This window comes from Misgurnus anguillicaudatus, chromosome 2 (assembly GCF_027580225.2).
Source record: "Misgurnus anguillicaudatus chromosome 2, ASM2758022v2, whole genome shotgun sequence".
NCBI lineage: Eukaryota > Metazoa > Chordata > Actinopteri > Cypriniformes > Cobitidae > Misgurnus > Misgurnus anguillicaudatus.
The window spans coordinates 46,882,519-46,899,341 of record NC_073338.2 but is presented as its reverse complement, the minus strand read 5'-3'; the positions used below and the strand labels follow the sequence as shown (position 1 = coordinate 46,899,341).

The window sequence follows — 16,823 nt, the reverse complement described above, 5'->3', positions numbered from 1 at the left end:
AATTAGTATTGCAGTTTTCAAATATGTGATTAGTTATCACAAAGGCGCTCTCTGTTTAAATTTCAAGCACGCTGCCTTTGAAGTGTGTCCGAAAGTCTTTCTCTGAGCTACCTTCATGCCTCCGAAGTCATTTCCTCATGAGGCAGCGAGGCAACGAGTCACTGCCTTGAGTTTTCGGACGCAGCAAGAGTTACGAAACGCTTTGATCTCGCTGCCGCGCGGTCACGTGATTCATGTAACGTTCTGCAGTTCCAAACCAAGCAGGGCTGTCAATCTGTTTGCATAGGTTTTCAGCTATTTTAGGTAAATATTAGCTTGTAATGTGAATTGATCACTATACTTACTATGTTTATAACGTTTTTTACTAGGGAGTTATGGAAAGTACAGTAAATCAGTTAATACAGATAAACAGTTAATGGTGACCCAAAGATAACTGTGGTTATCTATACCAACTACAGCAACACAGTTTATCTTTTATTTTTGTAGCAAAAATATGGCTATATAAATGGCTATCAATCTGCTAAAACCATAATTCCTACACTTTTACTATATTATAATCACAAAAAAAGATCGCCAACGCGGTTATTTGTAACAGTGAAGCATAACAAAAACACACTAAATTCATATTTAATTGTATTTATAGTACACATTAAATGTTAATATAATTATACATGATTTTCGAGGATACATCACTCGTATTACTTACCAAACACAATGAAACACATAGCAGCATTGTGAAGCAGTGTGACTTTCTTATAAGGCATTTAGCTTGTCGCTGTTGCCCCCTAGTGTTACTCGTAATATATAAAAAAGATAAGTATAAAGTAGATGGCCACCAGTAATAAAATATTAAACCATTAAATCTATATTATTCACACATTATACACAACTCATTAAAATATAAAAAATTTACTAGTTATTATTAACGATAATCATTACCTACAGCAGAGTTCATAAAATATCACTGTTGACTATATTCATAAAATGTCTGAAAAGGTAAAGAGAAACGGTAATTTCATCGATTTACCAGCAGGTGCCATTGAAATGAATGGGCTTCAGTGCTGCGTTTGTAACTATGCGTCACTCCATGACACGCTGTTACTTCCGCATTCCATTCTTACAACGGACGTCCATGTGAGTGTCGTAACTCTATTATTATACGACTCTGCCTCAGAGTAATGGCGCTGACGAGGACATACATTCTCTCATCTTCACAGAGAAAGTTCTATTTTGAAGGTGGGACTTAATCCACTTCAAAGCATTTCCCCGGATCCCTACACAATTTTCCAAACGGGAGAGCAAAATTTTGTGGTCTATTGTGTCAAATGCTGCTGAGAGATCTGACAGCAGGAGTAGGTTTACATCATCAGCGTCCCTAGCCATTAAAATGTCATTAAAAACGTTCAAATTAAAAACGGTTCAAAGCTAAATAACTCAGTAACAGGTGTATCCGAAGGCACATATGAACTATGCTGAATATTCTTTCGTATGTCTGCTATACGCTCGACAAAAAAATTCAAGAGGCTTTCACAAAACTCAAGAGATATATCCTCAGACACTTCTATTTTAGGATTCAAAAAAATCATTAATTGTTGAGAAAAGTACCTAGGGTTGTGAGGTTTTTCTGGATAATCTCAGAGAAATGTTGTGATCTGGCCGCTTTCATAGCCCGTTGAAAAACCCCCAAAGAATCTATAAGCATTTCTTATGAAATTTGGAGTTTATCTTTCTTCCATTTGAGTTCACGATTTATCATTGTACCACCGAGCAGATTTATTTTTCCTACACACCAGCCTCAAAGGAACAGCATCATTTAATGCTTCCTAAATTAACAGATTAAAATTGTTGTAGGATTAAAAATATAGGAATTTTTTACTTCGTCACCACTCCCATTTCCATACTGTACCATCTGCATTCCTGTGTTTACTGATAGTGATCACAGACTATTGTCACAGCTGTTCATTCAAAACAGTGGGGGTTAAAGGTGTGGTCTTCTGATTGGTCAGTTTAAATGGATGATGTTTGGTTTAGTCACATGGTCAAGGGAAAGAGAATATAGGTCTTGGTTTTAATGAGATCTGGGCTGCGTTCGCCGAAACCTTCTTAGCTCTACGTCGTTCTTAAGTTGTACCTTAAGCTGTACCTTATCGTTAATACGTGTTTCCCGAAACGTTCTTAGTTACGTATCACTTCTGTAAGTCGTTCGTTCGGAAGGTTGGTCTGGAGCACTCTTAGCTTTACCTTATCCCACTTGACTCCGCTAGGGGCCATGACTGTGATAAAAGCTTGTGTAGATTGCAGTCTATATAACTAAATATCTGTTTAAAAAAAAGTTGAAGTACACTCCGTGTTAAATTTTTTATTTATTTAAAGAATAAAACATTCACATAATTAGACATTATTACACTGATGGTTGTTAGATTTTTAATATTTTTTTCTAAAGGAACATCAGCTGTGAACTATTATTACAGGCTAAAGAAACTATTAAAAAAAGATTTTGGGTGGAGGAGTTGGTGAAACTATGGCAGGCAGCTATACAGCGAATCTTACTATTTTATTTGTGCATTTCATATCCGTTAAATCTTTAGTTTACCGGCCATTTTAGCTGCAAATAAAACAAATCAAGTTAAAAAAAATTGCATGCCACACGGGAGCACATTCATCACGAAATCATAATTGTTGATTTTCCTAAATATTATTATTGATGTTAATTCGACTTTGCATCGAAGTTTTTTTAATGTTTTATAACTTTGAGGCAACTGCATGCCATATTCTTTATAAACATTAAAAAGAAAATGCTCCACTTGATAATTGCTTGTATAAGGTCAACAAATTTTCCATATTAAAACTAATCAAAGCTTAAACCTAAAACAATCATACTATATATTTATATATCATATAATATATATTTTATGTTATATTTAAGGTTAACAGACAGGCGCGGCTCCAGAAATGCGTCCATTAAGCGTTATCCGCATTGTAAACGCGCTGCTTGCGTAGTGTCCAAACACATAAACGCGTGAACTAATGAACAACAATTTGTTTTTCTATATTTTAAGTGTAATGCCAAGCCAGGTGACTTGCACGACCCACCTTATTTCCCTGTGCAGCGCATTTATTGGGAACCCCTAATATAAATTATCCTTTAAAGTGAAGGAATAATGGATGCATTGAAGCACTTTATGCATTATACTTTTGGACATGAAGTTGCGAGTTTTGCATGGGTTTGATATAAAATAAAATATATGTCACCGGGTGACTATGATAGGGCGGAACCAAAAGTGGCGGAGAAAGGTTCCGCCTGGAGATGGTTTCCGCCCGGGCCCGATTTTTAATCAGTTTTGCTTCCTGGTTTCCCTGCCAACGCTGATGACAAGGGAATGAGCAGCAGGTGTGGCAAATTAAATGGAGCAACCTGTGATTGGAGGTGAGGGTGAAGGCAAGCCATATAAAAAGGGCCAAGGAAGCACAAAGAGGGAGGTTGGTTTTCGGGTGGGAGTCCCCTTATGCCTTGGGCAAATGCAAACACACGCCCCGTCCCTGGAGGAGCCGAAGGGCGCCGTTGATCCGCTAAAAACACTTATGGTGTAAGGAAAGAGTGCGGCTGCCAGAAGAGGCGAGAAGGACGGGGCTGTGGAACTAATTAAAGGGACACTACACCGGTGCTGGTGGTATACTTTGTGTACGCTGTGTTGCTGCTTTGCAGACGGACCATGCTGGTCGGATCGCTCTCCTGGGGAAGAGAGGAAGAGACAATCAGCTGACGAAGGAATATTGTGGAGTTTCAGTGAGAAAGAGTGGACACAGAGCCATCAAGAGCGCAGTGAACAGAGGTTATTGGCAACAAAGCATGAGTAACCGCTGTGGTACTTATCTGTACATAACTTGTATGAAGAGTTGTCCTGGTGTGTGCTTTTTGTGTTTCTTGAGGTCCCTGGCCCCACTGGAGAGGAAAGCGTGGGTGAGCCGCGGGTTGACCGGAAGCACGGACGAAGCACCGTTCACCAGTAAGCCAGTGGCCCTGTGGGAAAGAGGAAGTGCAGGTGAGCCAGGGGAGTGATAACCAACACGCCGGGCCTGTGAATATCGCACATCTCTCCCTCATTTGTGATCCAGTTGTTGCCCAACCATCCTCTCGAGGTCGTCGTAGTCAGGTGGCAAGGACGATCTAAAATTCACGTGAAATTGTATAAGAGTGCTGTGGGTGAGTTTCACTGATTGATGGTGTTTACGCTTTACTTGCTGTGTGTATGCTGTGCTTGTAGCGTTCAAACTGCCGAGCCTCCGACGAGTCACGAGATGACGACATCCGTTGTGGCCTGAGTCCTACAGAGAGAGAGAAAACCAAGCCCTGTGCCCGGGGTGTGACAACGAGAGCTTCGTTTGTACACAGAACGGACAGTGGTAAAACACAGTGAGTAGTATCAAGTGTGTACCGTGCGGATTGTGGGTCGTAACGGTGTGTGTACTGACCTCTTCAACAGAAGCTTGTGGTGAACGGAGCCCCGACGAAAGTTCGCCCCAGCTCGTGACCCCGGTCGTGGAAGAAGGAGGGGGAGTTTGGGAAGCGTTCGGCTCCGTGTCATCGGACCCACTAGTCCCTACGACGCCCGGACAGCCAAAGTGGAGGGGCGAAGGAATACGGTACACCGACACTGTAGCGAAATCCACTGTTTGTAGCAACTACCTACCTGAACCAGTGAAGCTCTGTGTGGGAACGAGGATCCCCGGCACTGTGAGTAACGTAACCTGTGAAATAAACCTGTTCTGTGCTTATAGCAACTACCTACCTGAAACCAGTGAAGCTTTGTGTGGGAACGAGGATCCCCCGGCACTGTGAGTAACGCAACCTGTGAAATAAACCTGTTCTGTGCTTTTAGCATCTACATGCCTGTGTTGGTGAAGCTCTGTGTGGGAACGAGGATCCCCCAGAACTGTGAGTAACGCAACCTGTGAAGTAAACCTGTGCTGTGCTTATAGCAACTACCTACCTGCACCAGTGAAGCTTTGTGTGGGAACGAGGATCCCCCAGTACTGTGAGTAACGCAACCTGTGAAGTAAACCTGTGCTGTGCTTATAGCAACTACCTACCTGAACCAGTGAAGCTCTGTGTGGGAACGAGGATCCCCCGGCACTGTGAGTAACGCAACCTGTGAAATAACCCTGTTCTGTGCTTATAGCAACTACCTACCTGCACCAGTGAAGCTTTGTGTGGGAACGAGGATCCCCCGGCACTGTGAGTAATGCAACCTGTGAAATAAACCTGTGCTGTGCTTATAGCAACTACCTACCTGAACCAGTGAAGCTCTGTGTGGGAACGAGGATCCCCCGGCATTGTGAGTAACGCCACCTGTGAACTAAACCTGTACTGTGCTTATAGCAACTACCTACCTGAACCAGTGAAGCTCTGTGTGGGAACGAGGATCCCCCGGCACTGTGAGTAATGCAACCTGTGAAATAAACCTGTGCTGTGCTTATAGCAACTACCTACCTGCATCAGTGAAGCTCTGTGTGGGAACGAGGATCCCCCAGTACTATGAGTAGCAAAGGAGTACTTACCCTGGTCTGACTGTGTTTGATTCTGCCTCCAGGAGAAGCGGAGCGCGCCACGGATTGCTGGGCCAGAGCCCCGGTCCCCAGTCTTTTCCCCAAGTGGCCCTGGAGGCAAAGAAGAGCCACATTAGTTTTAAATTTCCCTTTTTTCCCTTCCCCCTTTTCCCTTTTTTAAATATTTAATAAAGTTTATTTTAATTATAGTACACTGGTCTGTCTGGTCATTGGGGTGGTCTTGGGAACCTCCTCGAGGTGGAAGAACTGAGAGGGGTGTGACCTTTAGTTTATTCGGGTCCGCCCCCGGCCGTGACATATACAAGGTTTATATTTAGTTGTTTGCAATTTGAAATATTTTTACCAGATATTCCCAATAAATGTAACTTGAACTATTTCTGAAATGTTTCTTTAATAAATAACACCGCTCTCTCATAACGCAGCGAAGTACCTATTACATAAAGTGAACAATTGATTGTCGAGCAATCGATATCAACCTATTCAGCACCATCGCCATGGACAGCAGCTGGTAACGTCGTACGTAAGAAAGTATACCTTAAGAAACCCTCTAAGGTACAGTTCAGGAAACACGCCTAGAAAAGGTAAACCTGTAGTTAAGGTTTAACTTAAGAGTCTTCGTAGCGCGCTAAGAGACAACGTTGTTGGGAAACGCAGCCCAGGGCTTTTGCCTTTTGGCATTGGCCATTTGCTTTCTGCCCTCTGCTTTTCTTCTTTACCTGAGTTCTTGGGTTTAGGCCTTTAGGCCTAGATTACAGTTCTTAATGGTCATTCTCTTTCTTCTAAATGTGGCAGGGTAGTTAGATCCTCCCTGTAGTGACGTCATGTTATTGGTAGCCTATCGTCCCGCAGGGAGGTGTGTATAAATGGCTGTTTTGTGCGGGCCGGATGTGCGTCATCTGTTCTGTGCCTGCGCTCTTCCCGTTTACCGGCATTCAACAGAGGTCTGTGGTTAACACACAGCTGTGTGTCTATTCTAGCACTGCTTGTGTCATTGTGGGGGCTTTGTGTACGCTGTAGAGGTAAGCATTTTTAGCTTTAGCGTTCGGCTCTATCTAATACCGGATTATGGTATGGTAACACTAGTGCTTGTGTCATTTATAGCCTACTGTAAACAACCGTTACGCGCGGTCTGGCTCGTTACACTGCCTAGTTCCAGGTATGTAAGATTTAATATTACCAGAGGTTTTAGGTGATGTGGTGTGGGGGTCAGCTATGTTTATCTTTACTGCAGCATTCCTGTGTGTTTACCGTTTGAGTTGGGACATCCAATATATGCTGTTTGGCATCTCCATCTCTATCCCGTGGATACTGACGTCAGCTTTGCTTTTGGTTTGGCAAGCGGCTGCGTTATTTGGTATGTGCGTTTATATTTCCGATTGCTGTTCATAAACTATAATTAGTTTACTAATCATCTTATATTATCTGTTAGGGCTAAGACTGTGCGTGCTGCATTCCCCTACTACATATAGAAGCACGCTGCTGTTTTGTTCCTGCTGGATTTGCTTTCGTTTCTTTTTCTTTATATTTTTGCTGTGTGTTTTCATCATTTTGTCCTGGGTGATTTAGCGCGGCCCGATTTTGGAGTTGTTGGTTGAAACCTGCTCCTACTGTGACTGTATTTAAAGATCTTTTCCTCGTACGTTGGGAAATAACGAGTTCGAGGGCCGCGCTCATTCAGATTATCTATTTCTTCATTTTTCCTTTGTGGTGTTTCTCATTTTGGACTGATTCAGGATGCTGAGATTTTCTCTTGGACATTGTTGTCTTTAAATTTCTTTTCCTTTTCCTTTTGTGTTATTATCTAGCTGTTTAAGCTAGAATTTATTTCTTTTCTTTATGTTGGAAGGGTTTCTTTTGCTCCCCTGCATTTAATAAGTTTTCATTGATTAATTTCTATTGATTTGATTTATTTTGTTTTGTATCACAATTACAGGAGCTGTGTGTCCGACGGCAGTGAGGCTTTCCTTCACTGTGTGCTGTGTTATGCTGTGTGAGCACCACTGATAAAATCACGGGTATTGGAGTGAGTGTGTGTGTGCGTGTGTGCACTTAGTGTGATTCTCCTCTTTGCTCCCTCTCTTAGCCCATCTGATGCCAATAGGCTACAGCTCTGAATTAAATGTAAATCCTTATTGTGGATTGTGATTTCCAGCTTTAGTAATTGGCTGGGTGACTACTTTTATTTCTGCATTTTTAAACTTTTGTACAAATAAACAAATTCTATTTTGCTACCCACGTCTCTTGCTCACTTTGTTCAGTAGAATGAACCTGTGTTCCTTATAACATTTTTAAGTGAACTGTGATTCCCTGGTATAGTCCCAGGGTGGCGTAGTCTATTGTATATCTTTTGAGTGTTGAATATTGCTGTAAAAAGACCACTTCGCCACATAAACTTTCTTTCTTTCTCTATCTTATCAGGTAATATCTCACATACATTGGAAACAGTTAATTGTTTGTATTAAGTACCATTTCATGATTTATAGTGTAACGATTTCAATTGTAACTTTAAGTCAGTACTGTTATTAAACCTTTTCATTTACAAATCTGTTGTTTAGTTTTGATTTAGTGTTAATACTTAAACGCTACATATTGCAATTCAATATATTTATATTCTAGCAATGCTCTCCCACATATTTTGCTATTATAACTGCACTTATTTCCGTTGTTGGTATAGGTTGCAGAAGGGTGATAATTGACCAGAAATACACAGTTTTATAATATCTTGCTGTTAACATTTCTCAGTCATTTCGGCGTTCCTACAGACTGAACCACTGTAGTGAATCCACCCTTACAACCACTATCAGTGTAAAGATGTACTTTTATAGCCTTATAAATTAAACACAATTTGTTACAATAATAATGAATACAATATAGACAATGTTTAATTATATGGTATGTAATAGGCCTCTCAAATGTTTAGACCAATGCATTATACATTTTATTATAATTTGTTTTCTGTACGTTGTATTTTATTTTCTCCTTTATGTGAATCACTTTGGCTAGCCTTAGGGCTATTGGAAAGGTGCTATATAAATAAAAAGCAAAGAGGAGAGACAAAAGTATCATGAGACGGGAATCGAACTCAGGTCATAGACGGCACTGTTGAGGAGTTTGAGCGCACTGACCACTAGGTTATAATTTCTGGCGAGGTTGAAATAATTTCAGGCTGTGATTTCACCGTAATTTGTAGATTTTAATTTAGAAACTGCATGAAAGTATTTAGTCCATAAGGACTTCACGGCTGTTTATATGATTTTGTTTATTGCAGCAGAATTATCATTTTTAGTCAGTAGTAAATTCTTCATACATTTCTATCACAAATCACCGCTCTCTCTTTAACTTTGATCGATTTGATCCACGCTCGACATAGGGCTGCTCAAGATTAGCGTGCACGCGCAATTATCTTGACTTCTTGAGCCTCGTTCAAATTAGTAGGACTGCGTAAACCTCAACTAACCGTTATGGAACTGATTTAAGCACGACTGATACATTTGGGTAATTCAAGTCAGGTTTTTCATTTTAATTCTCGCTTTTCCAAGCGAGTTTGATGGAACAGCCCTCTGGTTTCACTCGTATATACGTCAGCACTGGGATAATAAGGCAATCGCTACTTCCGTTTAATGGGGACTTTAAGTGCTATAATTGGATCCTCAGTGCTTCTGAAAATGTGAAAACTCAGTAACTTTTTTGGTAAAAAAAAAAAAGATTTGGGAAACCATTCTTTGCAACCTTGTGAAAAAATATAGGTTATTCAGATTTTGCCTGTTTTGTGATGTAGGTAGCAAGTCCAATTACAATAATACCGCCCCTTAATCTGCACTATCCAACCACGGCACTGCCATTTAGCGCAGAGAGAAAGAAAAAATAACAAACCACCATTTTTGTGATCAGTGTTTGCATTTCATCCGCTCATTTGCATTTAAAGACACCCAAAATGGCAGACTTTTGCACACACCTACAAAGTGGCAATTTTAACATGTTGGAGGTATTTTGAGCTTAAACTTCACATATGCACTCTGAGGACACCAAAGACCTATTTTAGATCTTAAAAATGTCACAATATGATCTCTTTAAGTTAAAAACATCCCTGATGAAAATTATACATAATTTAACTAAAGCAACTTGTTTTTGGTTTCATTTGTAGCAAACTATAGTGACATTGTCTTAATAAAGTAACCAGAATATAACAATAGTATTTGGTCTGAAAATAATAAAAAAACAACAATGGTATTTGTAGTTAAACTATGACGAGTCAAGTAGTTATCAACCTGCCAAAAAAAAACATGGTTACAATATCAATATTAAAACCATGATTAATTTTCCCATGGGACAGAAATAAAATCTCACTGTACAGTAATACAACCTGACTGCTCATGAGAGAGGCAAGATTGACAAGAGATGACAGAGGAAAAAGCGTTCAACAAAGCGGTCTAACAAAAACCTTATTGTTAATAAACGTTTAGTTCTCGTTCAATTTAAGTGTGTTTGTCATAGTGGCGCCAAAAGAAAATTTTAATGGGGTGGCACCAAAAACAAACAAAAAATTCAGTGTAATGTGTATTATACTTGTTTATGTTTGTTTCTGGTTAATGTAACGATATGTCTCAGGATTTTCAGAGACGAACCCAAGCATAGACGTATATGAACAATAAACACTATTAAATATAAAACAAGAAAACAAAACCCACAATGGGGCAAATAACAAACAATAAACTGAACAAAAGACAGGATTTACACAGAACTGTACTAACTAGACTAAACTACAAAAACAATAGCAAGCAACTGGACTTAGGCTAAACTAAACAGACTTTAGATACTCACTGACAGGGCAAAACGGACCATTACAAGACACCAAACACAAGGACTTTAAATAGGGAAAACTTAATGACCCACACCTGAAAAGAATAATGAGTAAGGGATCGGGGGGGGGGGGGGGGGGGGGGGGAATGACGAGACCTGGGAAATGCGTGGTCAGAATAAACCAATACTAAAACCACGCATCTCCCACATAAAACATTGTACTGTCAAACCCTGCCAAGTGGAACTAGATCTAAATACAAACAGATATCTGGCAGGATCCTGACAGAAATGACTTTAAAGCCGCAATCCATAACTTTTTTGGTTAAAAATATTCCAAAATCAATTTGTCGGATGTCTCTATGAAATAGCTTTTTTAAAACATTAATGATAGAAATTCAACATTACAGTATGATTAAAATATATCAATTTCAACATTTATTAAATTCAACTCAGTCACTTGTATTTTCTATTCTTTGCATTTTAGTTTCCATTTTTTTCTATTCTTTAGTATTTTAGTATCGTTTAGTAGTGTTTTTAGTTTTCTTGTTTTCATCTTTTGTTAAAAAATTCAATTTTATTACCACTGTGTCTTCCTTGTGTTGATGATACAGTTAAAGGTTTTACAAGCTGGTTAAACTATAAAAGGAAAACTTGTTGTTCTGTATCTTTTCGCATCACCAACATGTTTGCTGCATTTGCGCGCCTCTCACCCTGCGCTGGTTGCTATGATCACGTCATCATAGACCTCATTATTCGGTCTAAAAGTCAGATTTTCATGGTATGTCCCCTTTAATGGTTTTATTTTACAGAGACATTTTATTAAAGTAATGTGCAATTCAGACTTTAATTATCTTTAGTGATGTTCTTTAAACATACTTTTAGAAATGTTTACTATAAATCCACTGTTGTATATTTTGCATTGTAAATTTTGGATTAAACTTATGTCGAACTAAATGCAAAAATTAAATGTTTTTCTTAAAAATAAGTGAATTGAGATTCATTTCGAATTCAGACCCATACATTTTAGTGGCTTGTATAACATTTTATTTATAGTGGTTTGTACACATAAAAGAATACATGACTGTAGATGAATAATATTAACTGTGAATAACTACTGCAGCTACCTCTGTTTGACAGGACAAAATATAATTATAAGGGTAACACTTACAATTTACAATAAGGTTCATTAGTTAACATTAGTTAGCTACATTAGTTAACATGAACTGAGAATGAACTGCACTTATACAGCATTTATTAATCTTTGTTAATGTTAATTTCAACAGTTACTAATACTTTATTAAAATCTTGTTAACATTAGTTAATGCACTCTGAACTAAAATGAACAAACAATTAAAGCTTACATTTTTATTAACTAACATTAACAAAGATGAATAAATACTGTAACAAATCTATTGCTCATATTTTGTTTAAGTTAGTTAACACATTAACTAATGTTAACTAATGAACCTTATTGTAAAGTGTTACCAATATAAGATTACAATCAGTTATTTCAATAGTTCCCCTGCGCATTCAGATCTTAATGATTAATGGTAAACAAACTTGGCTTGCTGTCCTCGAAGGGAGCTCTACAGCTGAGCTCTGAACTTTCAGAGAGAGCGAACCTGAGGCCGGGGCTCGAGCCCCAAGTTCAACCCCTCCTTGCAAAAGAAATGCACAGAGGAAGAAAGAGAGCAGTGAAGGAAAAGATGGGGAGGAGGAGGGATGCCGGAAAAACTGCAGCTGGACCCGGAGGCCAGAAGGCTGCCTTATATACTCCTATAATGATGATTGACAGACCTGAATGTTTAGGCTCCTCTCGAAACTACGTTTAGAACTACAATTAAAATTGCTGATTAGAAAATGAAAGTCTTATTTGTTGATTCATCATTTTCAGACTTTTAATATGAAAAACTTAGAAAATGAAAGACTTTTTTGTTGATTCATCATTTTCAGACTTCTAATATGACAAAATCATTTAAAGACTATCTGTATCATCTATATTATATTACACATTTTCACTAATCCAGGACAAACATAAAACCCAGGATAGAGAGGTTGAGTGAATGTGGTGTTGACTCTGTGGATGAGGGTCATTGTGTCAGAGACGCTGTAGAAGGACAGAGATCCTGCACTGTGATCCACATAAACTCCTATTCTAGAAGATCTGGACACTACTGGGAGTTTAGTCTCAATGTTATTGTGTTTGAATAAACAACTGGAGTCATAGCAGCACAAACTCCAGGACTGATCATTACGTCCAAACAAACACTCGTTACCCACTCCCTTCCTCTTGATGCTCTTATATGACACTGATATAAACACTGAACCACTCCACTCAACCTCCCAGTAACAGCGTCCACTCACACTCTCACTACACAACACCTGAGGAAAACGATCAAATCTGTCTGGATGATCAGGATACGGCTGGACTGTGTCAGTTTTAGTAATCACTCTGTTCCCCTCAGACAGACAGAGACGTTTATATGCTGTGTTTGGATCTGCAGTGAAGTGATGATAATCTGATGGAGACAAATCAAAAACATCATTTGAATGTAAAACTGTACATTTCAATAATTAAAATGAAACTTATTAAAAAGTCTTATTTATTTTAGTTTTTGAAGACTGAATAGAGATCATTTACAGTATAGACAGAATCTAATCTGATTGTTTTACTGTTATATTAATCCTGTGTGTGTAAAAGGATTGTGAATGTGTGAACATTGTTAAAGTCTCTCTGTTCCGTAGTTGTACAGTTTAAAATATATTTTGTTATCATTAAATTTAAGTGTTAAGAATTTTTGTTTATAGAAAAACTTAATGGCTAATGAAATTTGAATATCAAATAAGAAACTTGATTTATGAACTGCTGTTTGATCTCACATTTATGTTTCATTGTAAGTGAGCACAGTTATTTATTTTCTGTTTATTCTGCACATTCAGTTTGATTCATGAGTATCATTATAGAGGAGTTTAAAATGACTGAAATGCAGATTATCACTGTTCATGTCTTTAGGTTCAGAAATAACTATGTGGAAAAATATTCATTCAGAAACAGCGAGCGATATTCTCTCGATTTCTACAAAATACACTGTAAAAAAAATCCGTAGAAATTAAAATGTTATTGCAGCTGGGTTGCCGGTAATTTACCGTAGATTTACATTTATGTTATTTACTGGCAAGAATTTGTTCAAAGTTAAATAAATTTTAAATATTAACAAGTATTAATCTTTACAGAATAAAACTATACAATAACAGCCTCATGCAAAGCATTCTGGGAACCAGAAATCATCATCAAACTTTTTCTGTTTTTTGCTTCAGATTTTGTTTAACAGAATGCTTTGCTTGATGCTGTTTTTTTTTTAGTTTTACTCTATAAAAACAAAGACTTGTAAATGTTTAATGTTCATTTAACTTTGAACAAAATGTTGCCAGTTAAAAACATAAATTTAAATCTACAGTAAATTAACAGCAACCCAGCTGCAATTTCTACGGATTTTTTTTTACAGTTTAAAAAAATATTTTTACATGATATGAGAGAAATAAGTGATTTACCTTTATCAAATATCTTGTCTATCTCTTCTCTGCAGAAATCCTCCAGTTTCTCTCTCAGATGAGACACAGATTTTCCAACATCATCAAAAGAGATGAGAGAGCTGACAGTGATGCTGAGTGAGTCTGAAGATCCAGGAGGAACAGAGAGAGACTGAAAACTCTACACAAACACAAAGACAAACAACACAAACATAAACTCATGACACTGAAACATTTCATAGAAAATATAATCTCAGTAAAACATGCTCTTCACTTACTAAAGATCACTGTTGTGTTTTTCAGATTTTGTTACCTGGAGGAAATAGATGTGATCATCTGTGTGTGAAAGCTGCTCCAGCTCAGCGTCTCTCCTCCTCAGATCATCAATCTCCTGCTCCAGTCGCTTCAAGAGTCCTTCAGCTTCACTCACTGCAGTCTTTTCCTGATCTCTGATCAGCTGTATCACCTCAGATCGTCTTCTCTCAATGGATGTGATCATTTGAGTAAAGATCCTCTCAGTGTCGTCCACTGCTGTCTGTGCAGAGCGCTGTTAGGACACACAGAGAGAGGAGCATTAGAATCAGCAGCATTCATTCAGCTCTTACTGGTACATCACACAGTCTGTTACACACAGTGAACTTCAGTGAAAGTCATCCAGCACTGAACTCCTCACTGACTGATTGGATGAGAGTCTTAACTGAGTCTGAAACAGATCTGAAACAGCAGACAGCAGTTGTTCTTCTGATCAAAACTCACCTTATGAGTCTCCACAGCATCTCTCAGCTCCTGAAGCTTCTTCGGACTCTCCTGGATTCTCTGCTGGTATTTTCTCTGTGTCTCCTTCAGTTCTTTCTGTTGGATTTGGAAATAATAATTAAACAGATAAAATGTACAGTAGAGTTATTTTTTTACCAGTCAAACTCAGATCTGATCACATTAACACATTTCATCTCTTACCTGTTTCTCAGTCCTCTCTTCTTTCGCTGGTATAGTGTTGTGATTTTTGTGCTTTCCGACAATACACAAGAGACATATACAGATCTGATCAGTTTTACAGTAAATCTCTAAAAGTTTCTCATGTTGAGGGCAGATCATCTGCTGAAGTCGTCCAGTGGCGTCTATCAGGTTGTGTCTCTTGCCTTTGAAGAATTTCTCATGTTGTTCAAGATGATTTTGACAGTAAGAGTTCAGACACACCAGACAGGACTTGACAGCTTTGTGTTTTCTCTCAGTACAGACGTCACACTTCACATCTCCAGCTTCAGCATAACTGGGAGAAGGTTGATCAGTCTGGAGTTTTGTCTTCTTCAGTATCTCCACCATCTGAGCAAACACCACATTTTTATTTAAAACAGGTCTTGTAGTGAAGGTCTGTCTGCATTGAGGGCAGCTGTAGTCTCTCTTCTGATCATCTTGATCCCAGCAGTCTGTAATACAGCTCATACAGTAACTGTGTCCACAGGGAATGGTCACTGGATCCTTCAGTAGATCCAGACAGATTGAACAGATGAACTGATCCTGAACCATTGAAATACTGGATTCTGCCATTTCACCGTATTTACTTACAAACAATAAAACTAAACAGCCCGGAATCAGTTTCAATTTCTCTGAACTCAAAGTATTTCCTGGTTGTGTTTATGAAACGTGTGCAAACTGGTGTGTCAGTCATATAATAAACAAATCCACTAGATGTCAGTCTCATACAGAAAGTCACAAGCCGTTTCTCAATGTCAAGGATACTTCCTTGGCAGGACTAGTCCTTACAAGTCACTTCCTTCAGAGGCTAGGCGAGGCTCCTTTTAAGCATTCAGAGAACACGTTAAATGGAACAGGCTAGCAAGTGCACGTCATTGCGTGATTGCGTGATTGAAAGGTGTGCTTTCGGTGCTGCGGGTGATTTCAGCGCGTGAAGAGCACGAAGGATACAAATTTGCATTCTTTCCTGTATATGGGATATTTCTCGAACGAAGGACTCAGTCCTTGGCTGAAATTTCAAGGATCCTCGACATTGGAACAGTCCTTCGACGGACGTCGATGACGTAGCATCCTTGAAATTCTAGCTTCCGAGGATCCTTCCTTGACAATGAGAAACGGCTATCGTCTCAAGTAGCCAAACCTTTGTGGAAATGCTCTGTCATAAATGAATTAATATGATTTGAATTTTGTGGTGAAATAAGAGAATAACAGATCAAATTTCTCTGATGTGTGTCATTAAACTGATTCAACATCCAAGCCAGTGCGAGTATTTGTCCTCTAGTAGTGAGATATTTACACATACAATTCACATTTGGATGGGAAAAAAGTAAATAGAAGTTTAAACTACAGATAATTGATTATATACATTTTTAAATGAATGCATTAAAAGAAGCATAAGCTTCTATAATGTTTAAAAAGACATGGCCTGGTTTTACACACAGATATTAAGTCAGGAATAAGCTGTAGTTAGTTATGGCATTTAAGCAGCGTTTAGTTTTAATGTGTCTCAGGAGTCTACTGGTGTGCACAACACAAAACAATGGCACATAAATATTTTAAGATCAGTCAGTGTAAGTTGTTTTTAGTTAAGACGGCACAAACATGCATTTTAGTCTGGAGTTTGCTGAAGTTTTGTCTGTGGGTTAAAGTGTCATAATTGGGAGGTATGTAGATTGTCAAAATAGGGCAACATAACAACACAAATGATCAACATTTAGCCAGAAGAGCCTTTTTTCACTCTATCTTCATTGTATACCACAGTATTTACTGTACATGGTATAAGGTTACACATTTAAAGAGGCCATTTCACAAGACAATTTTAGGATGTAAAATAAATCTTTGTTGTCCCCAAAGTACATATGTGAAGTTTTAGCTCAAAATACTCCACAGATAATTAATTATAGCACGTTGCTAAAATCGCCACTTTGTAGGCCTGAGCAAAAGTGTGA

At 38.5% G+C, this 16,823-nt stretch overlaps 1 protein-coding gene across 1 annotated transcript; it reads right to left on the bottom strand.

Moving 5' to 3' along the window:
* Positions 1-12,303: 12,303 nt before the first annotated feature.
* On the bottom strand, positions 12,304-15,765 carry LOC141350969 (E3 ubiquitin/ISG15 ligase TRIM25-like). Its single transcript, XM_073856852.1, has 5 exons — positions 14,857-15,765; positions 14,656-14,751; positions 14,213-14,446; positions 13,873-14,080; positions 12,304-12,887 (listed from the first exon to the last, which is right to left on the bottom strand). Exons 1-5 carry the CDS (start codon positions 15,445-15,447, stop codon positions 12,364-12,366), a joined length of 1,653 nt encoding a protein of 550 aa, XP_073712953.1. The 5' UTR covers positions 15,448-15,765; the 3' UTR covers positions 12,304-12,363.
* Between the last annotated feature and the right edge of the window lie 1,058 nt (positions 15,766-16,823).